General features: G+C 44.1%; 1 protein-coding gene across 1 annotated transcript; it reads left to right on the top strand.

Moving 5' to 3' along the window:
* Positions 1-629: 629 nt before the first annotated feature.
* LOC109868793 (transient receptor potential cation channel subfamily V member 6-like) lies at positions 630-11,209 on the top strand. Its single transcript, XM_031785883.1, has 16 exons — positions 630-711; positions 2,233-2,393; positions 5,106-5,326; positions 7,159-7,299; positions 7,385-7,483; positions 7,577-7,752; positions 7,838-7,990; positions 8,071-8,150; positions 8,250-8,385; positions 8,496-8,582; positions 8,690-8,766; positions 8,882-9,047; positions 9,188-9,254; positions 9,499-9,764; positions 9,962-10,068; positions 10,206-11,209. The coding sequence occupies exons 2-16, from the start codon at positions 2,263-2,265 to the stop codon at positions 10,414-10,416; spliced, it is 2,118 nt and encodes a 705-aa protein (XP_031641743.1). The 5' UTR covers positions 630-711; positions 2,233-2,262; the 3' UTR covers positions 10,417-11,209.
* The last annotated feature ends 3,885 nt before the right edge of the window (positions 11,210-15,094 follow it).

Here is a 15,094-nt window from a genome sequence, read left to right on the forward strand (position 1 = left end):
TCAGTGTAGATTGAACTAGATCACAGCCAGTCAAAACTAGTTTCTATAGAGCTGACAGGTAAGGTGTCTATAGGATCGTACAGCTGAATCAGCAGATACTTGTCCAGGTAGACAAGCTCACCTCAATATGAGCTTTTTGATTACACACCAATATTGAGACAATTGAAAGGTGGACGACTTTAGAACCAGTTATCTGAACGGTTCACTGAGAATAAAGACCAAAAAGTGTTGACTGTCATGATGTTGACATTTTTTACATGGGGGTGATGCAGGGGCTGAAAATGAGCCATGGGGGAGACCTATGGACCGTGGACCAGTCTCAGGACATCTGCCAGGTAAACTGAGTGTGGCGGTCAAGCGCAAGGCCAGAGCACTCTTTAGTGTTCGAGACGTTTTAGCAAAATGTCAAATGGCCTTGGTATACTGCAGTAAATTATTCCAATAAAATGATGGATCTTTCCAAAAGATAATGCTCAATTTAACTACTACTCCTTTCCACCATTTGTCCCCTCCCTCTCTCCTCCCTCCTCTCTCATCCATCCATCCTCCTCTTGACCTCCTCTCCTTTATCTCCTCCCTCTCTTATCTGTCTTGTCTGCATATATATAGATCACCACCGGTGAATCCCCCTTCTCTTTCTCAAATCAACATGTTGTCTGTGTACCTGACTGTCAATTAGGAGTAAAGGACTAACTGTTTTCTTTCATAAAGGTAAGTAGGTCGTTCCACCAATTCGGTGCCTTTTGAGAAGTGTAACTTGATAAAAAATATATATATATTTCACAAAATGTTAACGTTCTGTCATAGTATTTTTTTCCCATCTCAGGTATTAATATTAAATAAAAAATACTACACTAAGTGTCAAATAAAGTAACAGGGTTGATGATTTCATCTTAAATCAGCCATGAATCACCTTGTGACAGGCAGAATTGAAGCTTGTTATTTGCAACAGGGAGTTGCAATTGAATACAAGCTTCACAATAAAAGTGTAATTGTTAAAACATTTCTAGCCTGTCTACCTATGGGTAATAGTGTTGGTGTGTTGAGCTTGACCCGCTTAGTTTTCCACCACAAAACAACATAAAAATAGCCAAAAAGAGTAGAACCAGATCACCTGCTTTTACACTATGATTTGACTATTAGATGTCAAATGTTTCTTCAGAAAAAAAACATTTAAAAGGAACAGTTCACAATTTTGAATTCAGTTCACACAACAGGGTGGACCTTAAAATGAGGGACAGACATTAAATAAATAATCATTTTCAGAAATGACTTTGTCATGACTGCAGTCATGGCGAAAACGTAGAGAAATGTTTGGGTTAAGTGGGTAGCAATCTAACTAGAAGTCACAAGGGGGCACAGAGGGATATGTCAAAAATACTGAATTTGGGCACTTTAGCAAGTCTTTATTCATATAAAAAATCTGATTTATAGAATTCTCCATGTGGTAGGTATTAAAGCGATAAGAGAAGGAGAGAATGGCCTTTCTAAGGTTGTGTCCCAGATGGCACCCTATTCCCTGTTAAAGAGCACCACTTTAGACCAGGGGCCATAGGGCTCTGGTCAGGAGTCGTGTATTATATAGGCTATGGGGTGACATTTGGGACACAATCTTGGATATGTGAGTGTTTTCTCGAAGTGTATCAGTTCATTTTGTGTGTTGCTCAGTTTGTAGTACATGGCGCTTGCAACGTCAGGGTTGTTGTGGGTTTGATTCCCATGGGGGGAATTCAGTACAAAATGTACGCACTGACTACTTTAATTCGCTCTGGATAAGAGCGTCTGCTAAAACAAATAAAATGTAAAAAATATGTTTTTAAATGTCAAAGGCACTTCATGTAATATAACAGGCTCTTAAAATTCAATATTGGTGCACAATTTCTACTTGAAATATCGAAGGGATGCAAAAGGCACTCTTTTTGTGGAACAATAGGTATTTACCTTTTACGTTTTACAGAACTGTTTAGAATAGGATAGAATAGAGAAAAACAACGTTATTGTGGACCTGACTGGAATGAGTAGGTCTGTATCTGGTTCAGCTCTGGTCTGTGGGATGGTGCTGACCTGAACGATTTGTCAGTTAGTTTGCTGACAGCTCTCACATTCTACATTTGATTTGAGTCCCGAGTACATAAGGAGAAGGATATATTTATTTATGCGTTAAGTCTGACGGTAGAACATATCTGTTTCTGACAATCAATTTCTCTCACATGCACGTCTCTCTCCTCCCAGCCGTTTCAAATAGACTCACCATCTGAGAGGATGGCCCCACCTTTGGCAAGATCTGCTCCAGGTGAGCTCAACCATTGGTGGAGCCAGATTAGGTTCCGCCTCCAGAACAGGAAGGGGTGGAAAGAGACGCTGGATGAAACTTTTTTGCTGCAGAACAAAAGGTGAGTTTCCTATTGGTGAGTTTCCTATAGGTTCCACTTCATTTCAACCCAATAAATCTATGTGATGACATTGAATCCACATGAAAAACTTATTGGATTTGGAAAAAGTCATCAACATAAGGGCATTTCGTCTTTTAACCTAACTAAATCCAATGACATGGCAACATTTCTTGTTGATTTCCTGTTGAATTCACAATAGTTGACTACTAAACCAAATGTAAATCAAAATTAGACATTGAACTGATGTCTGTGCCCAGTGGAATGTGACATCAAAGCTCAGCATGTAGTAATTACCAGCTGGAGGGGCGTTCAAGTGGATTTTTCCCAGTCGTATGCTGATAATTACGACATCAAATCAAATCAAATTTATTTGTCACATACACATGGTTAGCAGATGTTAATGCGAGTGTAGCGAAATGCTTGTGCTTCTAGTTCCGACAATGTAGGTAATGTAGGTATGTAAATAAAGTGGCATAGTTTAAAGTGGCTAGTGATACATGTATTACATAAAGATGCAGTAGATGATATAGAGTACAGTATATACATATACATATGAGATGAGTAATGTAGGGTATGTAAACATTATATTAAGTAGCTGTAACGCTCGTCTTCTTCCTCTGAGGAGGAGTAGGAGAGATCGGACCAATGTGCAGTGTGGTAAGTGTCCATATTGATAATTTATTAACACTAAACAAAATAACAAAGGAGAATGAACGAAACGAAACAGTCCTATCTGGTGTAGACACAAAACAGAAAACAATCACCCACGAAACACAATAGAAAACAGGTTACCTAAACATGGTTCTCAATCAGGGACAACGATTGACAGCTGCCTCTGATTGAGAACCATACCAGGTCAAACACAGAAATAACAAATCATAAAAAAACTAACATAGACAACCCACCCAACTCACGCCCTGACCATACTAAAACAAAGACATCACAAAAGAACTAAGGGCAGAACGTGACAGTACCCCCCCCCCCCCAAAAAAAAAAATGCGTGAAACCTGAACCTATAGGGGTGGGTCTGGGTGGGTGTCTGTCCACGGTGGCGGCTATGGCGCGAGACGTGGACCCCACTCCACCATAGTCTTTGTCCCGCCTCCTCAACCGCCTCCGTGGCCACTTTCGAGACGGACTGGGGACCCTAGCAATGGGTCCCAAATGGACGCGAGATTCCAGCAGCACCGAACAACCTTGAGATTCCGGCAGCACAGGACAGACGGGAGACTCCGGTAGCTCCGGAGTGAAGGGCTCCTGGCTGACGGACGGCTCCGGCAGCTCAGGACAGACCGGCGGCTCCGGCAGCTCAGGACAGACGGGCGACTCTGGCAGCTCAGGACAGACGGGCGACTCTGGCAGCTCAGGACAGACGGGCGACTCTGGAAGCTCAGGACAGACGGGAGACTCTGGCTGCTCAGGACAGACGGGAGACTCTGGCAGTTCAGGACAGATGGGAGACTCTGGCAGCTCAGGACAGACGGGAGACTCTGGCAGCTCAGGACAGACGGGAGACTCTGGCAGCTCAGGACAGACGGGAGACTCTGGCAGCTCAGGACAGATGGGAGCACCTGTAGGAAGGAGACGGAGAGACAGCCTGGTGCGGGGGGCTGCCACTGGAGGGCTGGTGCATGGAGATGGCACCGGATAGACCGGACCGTGAAGGCACACTGGAGGTCTCGAGCACTGAGCCTGCCCAACCCTACCTGGCTTGATGCTCCCCGTAGCCAGGCCAGTGCGGCGAGCTGGAATAGCCCGCACCGGGCTGTGCTGGCGAACCGGGGACACCATGCGTAGGGCTGGTGCCATGTACCCTGGCCCGAGGAGACGCACTGGAGACCAGATGCACTTAGCCGGCTTCATGGCACCTGGCTCGATGCCCACTCTAGCCTGGCCAATACGAGGTACCGGGCTATGCCTGCGCACCGGGGACATCGTGCACCTCATGGCATAACACGGTGCCTGCCCGGTCCCCCTCTCTCCACGGTAAGCACGGGGGAATTGGCTCAGGTCTCCTACCTGACTTAGCCACACTTCCCGTGTGCCCCCCTCAAGAAATGTTTGGGGCTGCCTCTCGGGCTTCTAACCGCGCTGCCGTGCTGCCTCCTCATACCACCGCCTCTCGGCTTTCGCTGCCCCCAGCGGCGATATTCTCCCAGCTGTGCCCAGGGTCCCTTGCCATCCAAGATCTCCTCCCATGTCCAGGAGTCTGGAGATCGCTGCTGCTTGGTCCTTTGGTGGTGGGTGATTCTGTAACGCTCGTCTTCTTCCTCTGAGGAGGAGTAGGAGAGATCGGACCAATGTGCAGCGTGGTAAGTGTCCATAATTTATTATCACGAGAACACTAAACAAAATAACAAAGGAGAATGAACGAAACGAAACAGTCCTATCTGGTGTAGACACAAAACAGAAAACAATCACCCACGAAACACAATAGAAAACAGGCTACCTAAATATGGTTCTCAATCAGGGAACACGATTGACAGCTGCCTCTGATTGAGAACCATACCAGGCCAAACACAGAAATAGCTAATCATATAAAAACTAACATAGACAACCCACCCAACTCACGCCCTGACCATACTAAAACAAAGACAAAACAAAAGAACTAAGGTCAGAACGTGACAGTAGCATTGTTTAAAGTGGCTAGTGATATATTTTATGAATGCAGTGTTTGAATTCTAACTTGCAAACACACTCTCTCTCCCATAGGACAAATGACATTCCTCTCTTCTTTGCGGCCAAAGAGAACAGTGCAGGTTGCATTAAGAAACTTCTGGACTGTGCATCCACTAACATCTTTGAGAGAGGTGCTCTGGGGGAGACAGCGCTGCATGTGGCAGTTCAGAATGATAACATGGATGCTGCCATAGCTCTGATGGATGGAGCACCTGAACTCATCAATGAGCCCATGACCTCTGACCTCTTCCTTGGTACTTATTAGAGGTCGACCGATTAGGATTTTTCAACGCTGATACCGATACTGATTATTGGAGGACAAAAAAAGCCAATACCGATTAATCGGCCGATTTTTACAATTTATTTGTAATAATGACAATTACAACAATACTGAATGAACACTTATTTTAACTTAATATAATACATCAATAAAATCAATTTAGCCTCAAATAAATAATGAATCATGTTTAATTTGGTTTAAATAATGCAAAAACTAAGTGTTGGAGAACAAAGTAAAGTGCAATATGTGCCATGTAAGAAAGCTAACATTTCAGTTCCTTGCTCAGAACATGAGAACATATGAAAGCTGGTGGTTCCTTTTAACATGAGTCTTCAATATTCCCAGGTAGGAAGTTTTAGGTTGTAATTATTATAGGAATTACAGGACTATTTCCCTCTATACCATTTGTATTTCATATACCTTTGACTACTGGATGTTCTTATAGGCACTTTACTATTGCCAGTGTAACAGTATAGCTTCCGTCCCTCCCTCGCTCCTCCCTGGGCTCGAAACAGGAACACAACGACAACAGCCACCCTCGAAGCAGTGTTGCCCATGCTGAGCAAGGGGAACAACTACTCTAAGTCTCAGAGCGAGTGATGTTTGAAACGCTATTAGCGCGCACCCCGCTAACTAGCTAGCCATTTCACATCGCATCGTTACACCAGCCTAATCTCGGGAGTTGATAGGCTTGAAGTCATAAACAGCAGAGCTGCTGGCGAAACACACGAAAGTGCTGTTTGAATGAATGCTTATGAGCCTGCTGGTGCCTACCATCGCTCAGTCAGACTGCTCTATCAAATCATAGACTTAATTATAATATAATAACACACAGAAATGCAAGCCTTAGGTCATTAATATGGTCGAATCCGGAAACTATCATCTCGAAAACAAGACGTTTATTATTTCAGTGAAATACGGAACCGTTCCGTATTTTATCTAACGGGTGGCATCCATCAGTCTAAATATTGCTGTTACATTGCACAACCTTCAATGTTATGTCATAATTACATAAAATTCTGGCAAATTAGTTCGCAATGAGCCAGACAGCCCAAACTGTTGCATATACCCTGACTCTGCGTGCAATGAACGCAAGAGAAGTGACACAATTTCACCTGGTTAATATTGCCTGCTAACCTGGATTTCTTTAAGCTAAATATGCAGGTTTAAAAATATATACTTCTGTGTATTTAAGAACGGCATTGGTGTTTATGGTTAGGTACATGTTGGAGCAACGACTGTCCTTTTTCGCGAATGCGCACTGCATCGATTATATGCAACGCAGAACACGTTAGATAAACTAGTAATATCCTCAACCATGTGTAACTAGTGATTATGATTGATTAAGTTTATTGCTAGCTAGCAACTCACCTTGGCTTCTTACTGCATTCGCGTAACAGGCAGGCTCCTCGTGAGGCAGTTGGTTAGAGCGTTGGACTAGTTAACCGTAAGGTTGCAAGATTGAATCCCTGAGCTGACAAGGTAAAAATCTGTCGTTCTGCCCCTGAACAAGGCAGTTAACCCACCGTTCCTAGGCCATCATTGAAAATAAGAATGTGTTCTTAACTGACTTGCCTAGTTAAATAAAGATTTAAAAATTTAAAAAATCGGTGTCCAAAATTTATTTAAAAAATTAATTGTTATGAAAACTTGAAATCGGCCCTAATTAATCGGCCATTCCGATTAATCGACCTCTAGTACATATACTCTCACACACAATGGACAAATACACTATAATATCATAAAACTCACACAGATATTTAATCACACAATAATATATTCTCTCTCTTACTCACTCTCAATCAGGCATGACACCTCTCCACATTGCTGTGGTGAATCAGAACTTTAACCTGGTCCGCAGTCTGATTGGTAAAGGGGCGGATGTGGCCACGCCCAGAGTCACAGGCCTGTACTTCAGGAAGAGAAGAGGAGGGCTGCTCTACTATGGTAAGATGACTGTTTGTGGTCTGTAAGGAGTAGACAAATGCATTCTGGGAAATGTGGGTATTTTATTCCATTTGCTTTACTTTAGGTGAGCACATCCTGGCATTTGCGGCCTGTGTGGGGAATCAGGACATCATCTCCATGGTGATCAACGCAGGAGCCAGCACCAGGGCCCAGGACTCCATCGGTATGAAACATTCCTCTTTCATCTCCTCCCCCTACCCCTCTTCTCTCTTCTCCCGTTTTCAACAGTTTTAATATCTCCATCTCTCCCCCCTAGGTAACACAGTGCTCCATATTCTGGTCCTGCAGCCCAATAAGACTTTAGCATGCCTGGCGTTGGATCTGTTGTTGGCACATGACGTTGAGCTGGACCAGGCTGTGCCACTGGACATGGTGTCCAACTATCGTGGCTTAACGCCCTTCAAACTGGCTGCCAAGGAGGGCAACCTTGTGGTGAGGATGGATAGAGGGATAGAAAGAAGGGGACAGAGGGAGACATGGGAACAGTAAAAAATAAAACAACATCTGTCCCTCCCAGGCCTTCCAGCACCTGGTCAACCGGAGGCGAGTCGTCCAGTGGAACCTGGGACCACTGACCTCTAACCTCTATGACCTCTCAGAGATTGACTCCTTGGTCGCCGACGACAACCTCTCTGTGCTGGAGCTCATCGTGGGCAGCCAGAGGAGAGAGGTACATTACAGAACACAAACATGATACGGTCTAATATACACTACAGGGAAACTGATGATGAGGATGATCTCTTCCCTCAGGCAAGAAGGATACTGGAAGTGACTCCTGTTAGGCAATTGGTCAGTCTCAAGTGGAACCTCTATGGAAAACACTACTTTAGGTAACCACACATACAGTGGATCATGTTCTGATGTTATGTTTGAGATGCTGTCATTTGTTTATGTCTACTATTGTAATTGTATTATTGTGTTGTGTACAGATTGTTGCTGCTGCTGTACCTCCTGTACATTGGGACCTTCACACTGTGTTGTGTGTATCGCCCTCTAAAGGACGCTCCAGAGAATTACACTGTATCTGACATGGACAAAACCATCCGCGTGCAGAAAACTCTGAAGGTGCGGGAGACATGAAGGCATCTTCATATGACAGCCTGTGTGCAAACCTCAATCAGAGGTGTTCATATGAACCCTTTGTGATCCACGTGCCCTGTTCTCTGTCACTGTAGGAGAGTTATGTGACCTATGGGGACAACTTGCGTCTGGCAGGAGAGATGATCAGTGTCCTGGGTGCCCTGGTTATTCTGCTACTGGAGGTAAAACATACATCACCCAATAGTTTTACATGTCACTTATATTTACACTGTAGATTAGATCACATTATTGGCTGTCAATATAATCTGTGTTCTTCCCAATCCCTAAGATCCCAGATATGCTGAGAGTGGGGGCCAAGCAGTACTTTGGACAGACGGCCCTGGGGGGACCCTTCCATGTCATTCTGTAAGTCAACCTTGGTGCCTATGTAGCTTTTATTACCTGTCTAGTGATGTTGTTGTGTTATGTCATGTCTATGAAGCATTCATAACCTGTGTAATAATCTGTGTTTCCTCCCCAGTATTGCCTATGCGTTCCTGGTGGTGCTGCTGTGTGTGTTCAGGGTCAGTGGGGTGCAGGGGGAGACAGTTGTCATGGCTGTGTGTCTGGTGCTGGGCTGGAGCAACGTCATGTTCTTCGCCCGAGGCTTTCAGATGCTGGGGCCTTACGTCATCATGATACAGAAGGTATGTAAGGGAAGCAGACACACACATGTGAATGCACACACACACACAAGCATTAGCATGACGTTACTGTAGAATGTATGGTTTTGCTGTTTTGATTCCCATGTTAAACTGTTGTGTTGTTTTGTCTAATTTCCTCCTAGATTATATTTGGAGACCTGACCAAGTTCATGTGGCTGAGCTTCATCGTGCTCATAGGGTTTTCCACCTGTAAGTACATTCTGTTTAAGAGAAACTGCATTAGCAAATCTTGGCGTTTCAAATAAGCAAATTGCCAACAAGTGTATAAATAAAAATCCTATTTTTATAACCTGGTTGTTGTTGTCCCTCCCTCCCTCCCTCCCTCCCTCCCTCCCTCCCTCCCTCCCTCCCTCCCTCCCTCCCTCCCTCCCTCCCTCCCTCCCTCCCTCCCTTCCTCCCTCCCTCCCTCCCTCCCTCCCTCCCTCCCTCCCAGCCCTGTGGATGGTGTACATGACTCAGGACCCAGACTCTCTACCTGCGTACCGCTCCTTCCCCATCACTCTGTTCTCCCTGTTTGAGCTGAATGTGGGTCTGATAGACCTGCCAGTGGTCCACACCATCACAACACCCCCTATTGTCCATGTGCTGCACTGCACCTTCTCTGTAGCCTGCATGCTGCTGCTCAACCTGCTCATAGCCATGATGATTGATACACAACGGAGAGTTGCCCAGGAGAGGGATGAGCTCTGGAGGATACAGGTGTGCCACACACACATTTTGACACACACACACACTCAGGCACACACACACACACACACACAGTCTCTCCTATATCAAATAAAAAATGGACATACTCCATAAAAATAACTTAAAACCATGATGAAAGTGTATACAGCATCCCAATCAGTGCCATTCTAATGATCCTTACATCCTTTGTCCCTGCTCACTGTGTGTAGGTGGTGGCCACAACCCTGATGTTGGAGAGGAGGTTGCCCCGCTGCCTGTGGCCCCGGCTGGGGGTGTGTGGACTGCTCTACGGCCTGGGGGAGCGGTGGTACCTCCGGTAAGACAACATCACTTCATCTAACTGGCCTATTACTGTACTCTCTGTCTTAGGTGTGGTGGTGTTAACAGTGTTTCCCCATCCCCATCATACACAGGCTTTGTATTATAATGGCTATCTTAATGTCTCCATTGCAGGGTTGAGGATCGCAACGACCCACTGGTGCAAAAGATGCGTCGCTACGTGCAAGCCTTCTCTAAGGATGAGGACCAGAGCAAGGAGCGGGAGGAGATGGAGAACACTGACACGTCAAAAGGACCTGGAAACCTGGCATTCTGGCATATGATTCACCACAACTCCCTGGGTTTAGACATGGAACAGGAAGAGGATGACCAGGAAGTAAGATAGATCTGAGGTTTAAGACAGTAAAACAGATCATTATATTGTTATTATATAATGTATGGGTGATGCAAGTGTCATGACGTTGGCCTCTTTGGGTATAGCAAGCCCCATCCCCCTCTCCCTGCCTCCCCCTTTCCTCTTTCAACTAGGTTGCTGTGGTCAGAGAGACTTTGTAAATTCCTAAGGATCTCCTCATTGACACACAGTATTGTTAGGAAAATTATGATTAAATGACTGAACAAATCATTTTAAATGGAACTGTAACTAAGTAAACTTATACTCTGTTTTATTATATCTGATTAACAATATGAGTTCATAAGAAGGGATTGTGTGACACGGACAAGGAGTAATTAAAGTTAATAAACACCATTCCAACTAGGAAGAAAGGACTGGTTTGTGGATTAAGTAAACAGATAAGGTATACACATATAGTCTCTCCTACATACTCCTACAAAACCATGATGAAAGTGTATACAGCATCCTAATCAGTGCCCCTTCCCCCCATACTCTCCAAAGTAAGTGATTCCTTCCTAGGTGAACCACTAAGCAAATATATGTGTGAAGACAGTACCATGAGTGGAGGAGGAGAGAGAGTGTCTAGTGACAGACAGAGTTTCTTCTGATTTTAGCTGCCGGTGATGGGCAGAACTGTTTGTAAATGAACATTGTTGATTCCTTCTAGACTAATGAATCAAACAAGCATTAAAGAACTGCACCTTCAGAGGGGATGCTGATGACACTGACAAAGGCTGAAACATTTGTCTACCCCCCCTTGAATGAAATAAATACTCTAAATAAACCTTGAATCTCTTTTTTGAGTGCGGACCAGCTAAACAATTTAGGAATTATATTTCATTTTGCTACCGACCGGAACCTGTTCTGAGTGCCGTGGTCACAATAGGTTTCTCTGTCATACTAGCCACCTAGCAATTTTATATATATTTTTTTAGCTAGCCAGCTAGATGGGTTCCCAATCTTACAATCTCGTAACTAGCTACCATGTCATTTCAGGCTATCAATTAAGTTAGAATTGCTTGTCTAACTAGCTTAGCTGACATGCCAGCCGGCAAGGTTGCTAGACTTTAGAAAATACAAAAATTGCTTTAATTCTTGTCTTATGATACCATACACACCACATGGCCAAAAGTATATGGACATGCCTTCAAATTAGTGGATTAGACTATTCCAGCCACACCCGTTGCTGACAGGTTTATAAAATCGAGCACACAGCCATACAATCTCCATAGACACAAATTGCCAGTAGAATGGCCCGTACTGAAGAGCTCAGTGACATTCAATGTGGCACCGTCAGAGGATGCCACCTTTTCCAACAAGTCAGTTCATCAAATGTCTGCCCTGCTAGAGCTGCCATGGTCAATTGGAAGTGGTGTTATTGTGAAGTGGGAACGTTTAGGAGCAACAATTGCTCAGCTGCGAAGTGATAGGCCACACAAGCTCACAGAACAGGACCGCTGAGTGCTGAAGCACGTAGCATGTAAAAATGGTCTTTCCTCGGTTGCAACACTCAATACCGAGTTCCAAACTGCCTCTGGAAGCAACATCATCACGATAACTGTTCGTCGGGAGCTTCATGAAATGGGTTTCCATGGCCGAGCAGCCGCACACAAGCCTAAGATCACCATGCACAGTAACAAACGTCAGCTGGACTGGTGTAAAGTTCGCTGCCATTTGACTCTGGAGAAGTAGAAACGCGTTCTCTGGAGTGATGAATCATGCGTCACCATCTGGCAGTCCGACGGACGAATCTGGGTTTAGCGGATGCCAGGAGAACGCTACCTGCCCGAATGCATAGTGCCAACTGTAAAGTTGGTGGTCTGGGGCTGTTTTTTATGGTTCGGGCTAGGGCCCTTAGTTCCAGTGAAGGGAAATCTTAACACTACAGCATACAATGACATTCTAGATGATTCTGTGCTTCCAACTTTGTGGCAACAGTTTGGGGAAGGCCCTTTCTTGTTTCCGCATGACAATGACCCTGTGCACAAAGCGAGGTTCATACAGAAATGGTTTGTCGAGATGGTGTAGAAGAACTTGACTGGCCTCCACAGAGCCCTGACCTCAACCCCATCGAACATCTTTGGGATAAATTGGAAAGCCGACTGCGAGCCAGACCTAATCGCCCAACATCAGTGCACGACCTCACTAAAGTCCCAGCAGCAATATTCCAACTTCTACTGGAAAACCTTCCCAGAAGAGTGGAGGCTGTTATAGCAGCAAAGGAGGGACCAACTTTAAATTAATGCCCCTGATTTTGGAATGAGATGTTCGACGAGCAGGTGTCCACATATTTTAGGTCATGTAGTGTACCAGTGTAGCAGTTGTACTAAACTCCTTAAGCATAAACGTTTTTAAAGAATCAATGTGCATCATTAATTAAAATGTCAATTGAACAGGTAAAGAGGCATAATAAGTATGGCTCTAGATTGCAGGAAAGCTGTCACGCCTTGGTCTTAGTATTTTGTGTTTTCTTTAATTATTTGGTCAGGCCAGGGTGTGACATGGGTTATTGTGGTGTGTTTTTGTCTTAGGGGTTTTGTGGGGTGTCTAAGTAGTCTAGGGCTGCCTGAGGCGGTTCTCAATCAGAGTCAGGTGATTATCGTTGTCTCTGATTGGGAACCATATTTAGGCAGCCATATTCTGTGAGTGTTTTCGTGGGTGATTGTTCCTGTCTTTGTGTTTGCACCAGATAGTGCTGTTTCGGTTTTCACATTACGTTTATTGTTTTTGTAAGTTCGTTTTTCTTCATGATTTAATAAACATGGATTGCAATAGCCACGCTGCATTTTGGTCCGATCCTTGCTACACCTCCTCGACCGAGGAGCCGTTACAAAAGCACTGTTTCAGGTGTAAAAAAAAACTACATTCTCCGACTTCCAAAGGGGGGCTGACCCCCCACCCCTGCATCCTCACGTACTTCTTGTCCCTTCTAAAATAATGGGTGCATGGCGTCACTGCATGTACAGTACCATTCAAAGGTTTGGATATACCTACTCATTCAAGGGTTTTCTTTATTTTTACTATTTTCTACATTGTATAATTATAGTGAAGACATCAGAAATATGAAATAACACATATGGAATCATGTAGTAACCAAAAAGGTGTTCAAATCAAAATATCTGTTTGAGATTTTTCAAGTATTCACCCTTTGCCTTGATGACAGCATTGCACACTCTTGTCATTTTCTCATTTCAGCTTCATGGGATAGTCACCTGGAATGCATTTCAATTAACAGGTGTGCCTTGTTGAAAATTTGAATTTGGAATTTCTTTACTTCTTAATGCGTATGAGCCTATCAGTTGTGTTGTGTTAAGGTAGGGGTGGTATACAGAAGATAGCCCTATTTGGTAAAAGACCAAGTCCATATTATGGCAAGAACAGCTCAAATAAGCAAAGAGAAATGACAATCCATCATTAGTTGAAGATATGAAGGTTGGTCAATCCGGAAAATTTCAAGAACTTTGAAAGCTTCTTCAAGTGCAATCACAAAAGCAATCAAGCGCTATATGAAACTGTCTCTCATGAGGACCGCCACAAGAAAGGAAGACCCAGAGTTACCTCTGCTGCAAAGGATAAGGTCATTAGAGTTACCAGCATCAGAAATTGCAGCCCAAATAAATGCTTCACAGGGTTCAAGTAACAGACACATCTCAACATCAACTGATCAGAGGAGACTGCATGAATCAGGCCTTCATTGTCAAATTGCTGCCAAGAAATCACTGCTAAAGGACACCAATAAGAAGAAGAGACTTGCTTGGGCCAAGAAACACAAACAGGAGGAAATCTGTCCTTGGTCTGATGAGTCCATATTTGAGATTATTGGTTCCAACCGCCTTGTCTTTGTGAGACGCAGAGTAGGTGAACAGATGATCTCCACATGTGTGGTTCCCACCGTGAAGCATGGAGAAGGTGTGATGGTGCTTTGCTGGTGACACTGTCTGTGATTTATTTTGAATTCAAGGCACACTTAACCAGCATGGCTACCACAGCATTCTGCAGCGATATGCCATTCCATCTGGTATGCGCTTAGTGGGACTATCATTTGTTTTTCAACAGGACAATGACCCAACACACCTCAAGGCTGTGTAAGGGCTATTTGACCAAGGAGGAAAGTGATGGAGTACTACATCACATGATCTCGGCTCCACAATCACCCGATCAAACCAATTGAGATGGTTTGGGATGATTTGGACCGCAGATTGAAAGAAAAGCAGCCAACAAGTGCAAGGAACAAGGAACTCATTCGAGACCGTTGGAAAAGCATTCCTCATGTTGCTGGTTGAGAAATGCCAAGAGTGTGCAAAGCTGTCATAAAGGCAAAGGGTGGCTACTTTGAAGAATATAAAATCTATTTTGATTTGTTTAACACTTTTTAGGTTACTACATGATTCCATATGTGTTATTTCATAGTTTTGACGTCTTCTCTACTATTCTACAATGTAGAAAAGAGTAAGAATAAAGAAAAACCCTTGGATGAGTAGGTGTGTCCAAACTTTTGACAGGTACTGTGTTTATGCAGTTTTACATGTCAAAAACAAAATATTTGTACATGGGTATGACTGGGTTGAAATGTAGACTAGATCCATTTTCAATTTTCTTGGACCATATATGTTGCTTTATCATTCCAAGTAAAGCACATGAACACTTTTTATGAAAGATTTGATGAGAC

Source organism: Oncorhynchus kisutch, linkage group LG2, assembly GCF_002021735.2.
Source record: "Oncorhynchus kisutch isolate 150728-3 linkage group LG2, Okis_V2, whole genome shotgun sequence".
Lineage (NCBI taxonomy): Eukaryota > Metazoa > Chordata > Actinopteri > Salmoniformes > Salmonidae > Oncorhynchus > Oncorhynchus kisutch.

Bases quoted from the DNA above. Each gene is read 5' to 3' on its own strand.
- LOC109868793 (XM_031785883.1), top strand. From the start codon at position 2,263: ATGGCCCCACCTTTGGCAAGATCTGCTCCAGGTGAGCTCAACCATTGG. The intron at 9,255-9,498 runs GTAAGTACATTC...CCTCCCTCCCAG, and splicing joins GCTCATAGGGTTTTCCACCT to CCCTGTGGATGGTGTACATG. The intron at 10,069-10,205 runs GTAAGACAACAT...TCTCCATTGCAG, and splicing joins GGGGAGCGGTGGTACCTCCG to GGTTGAGGATCGCAACGACC.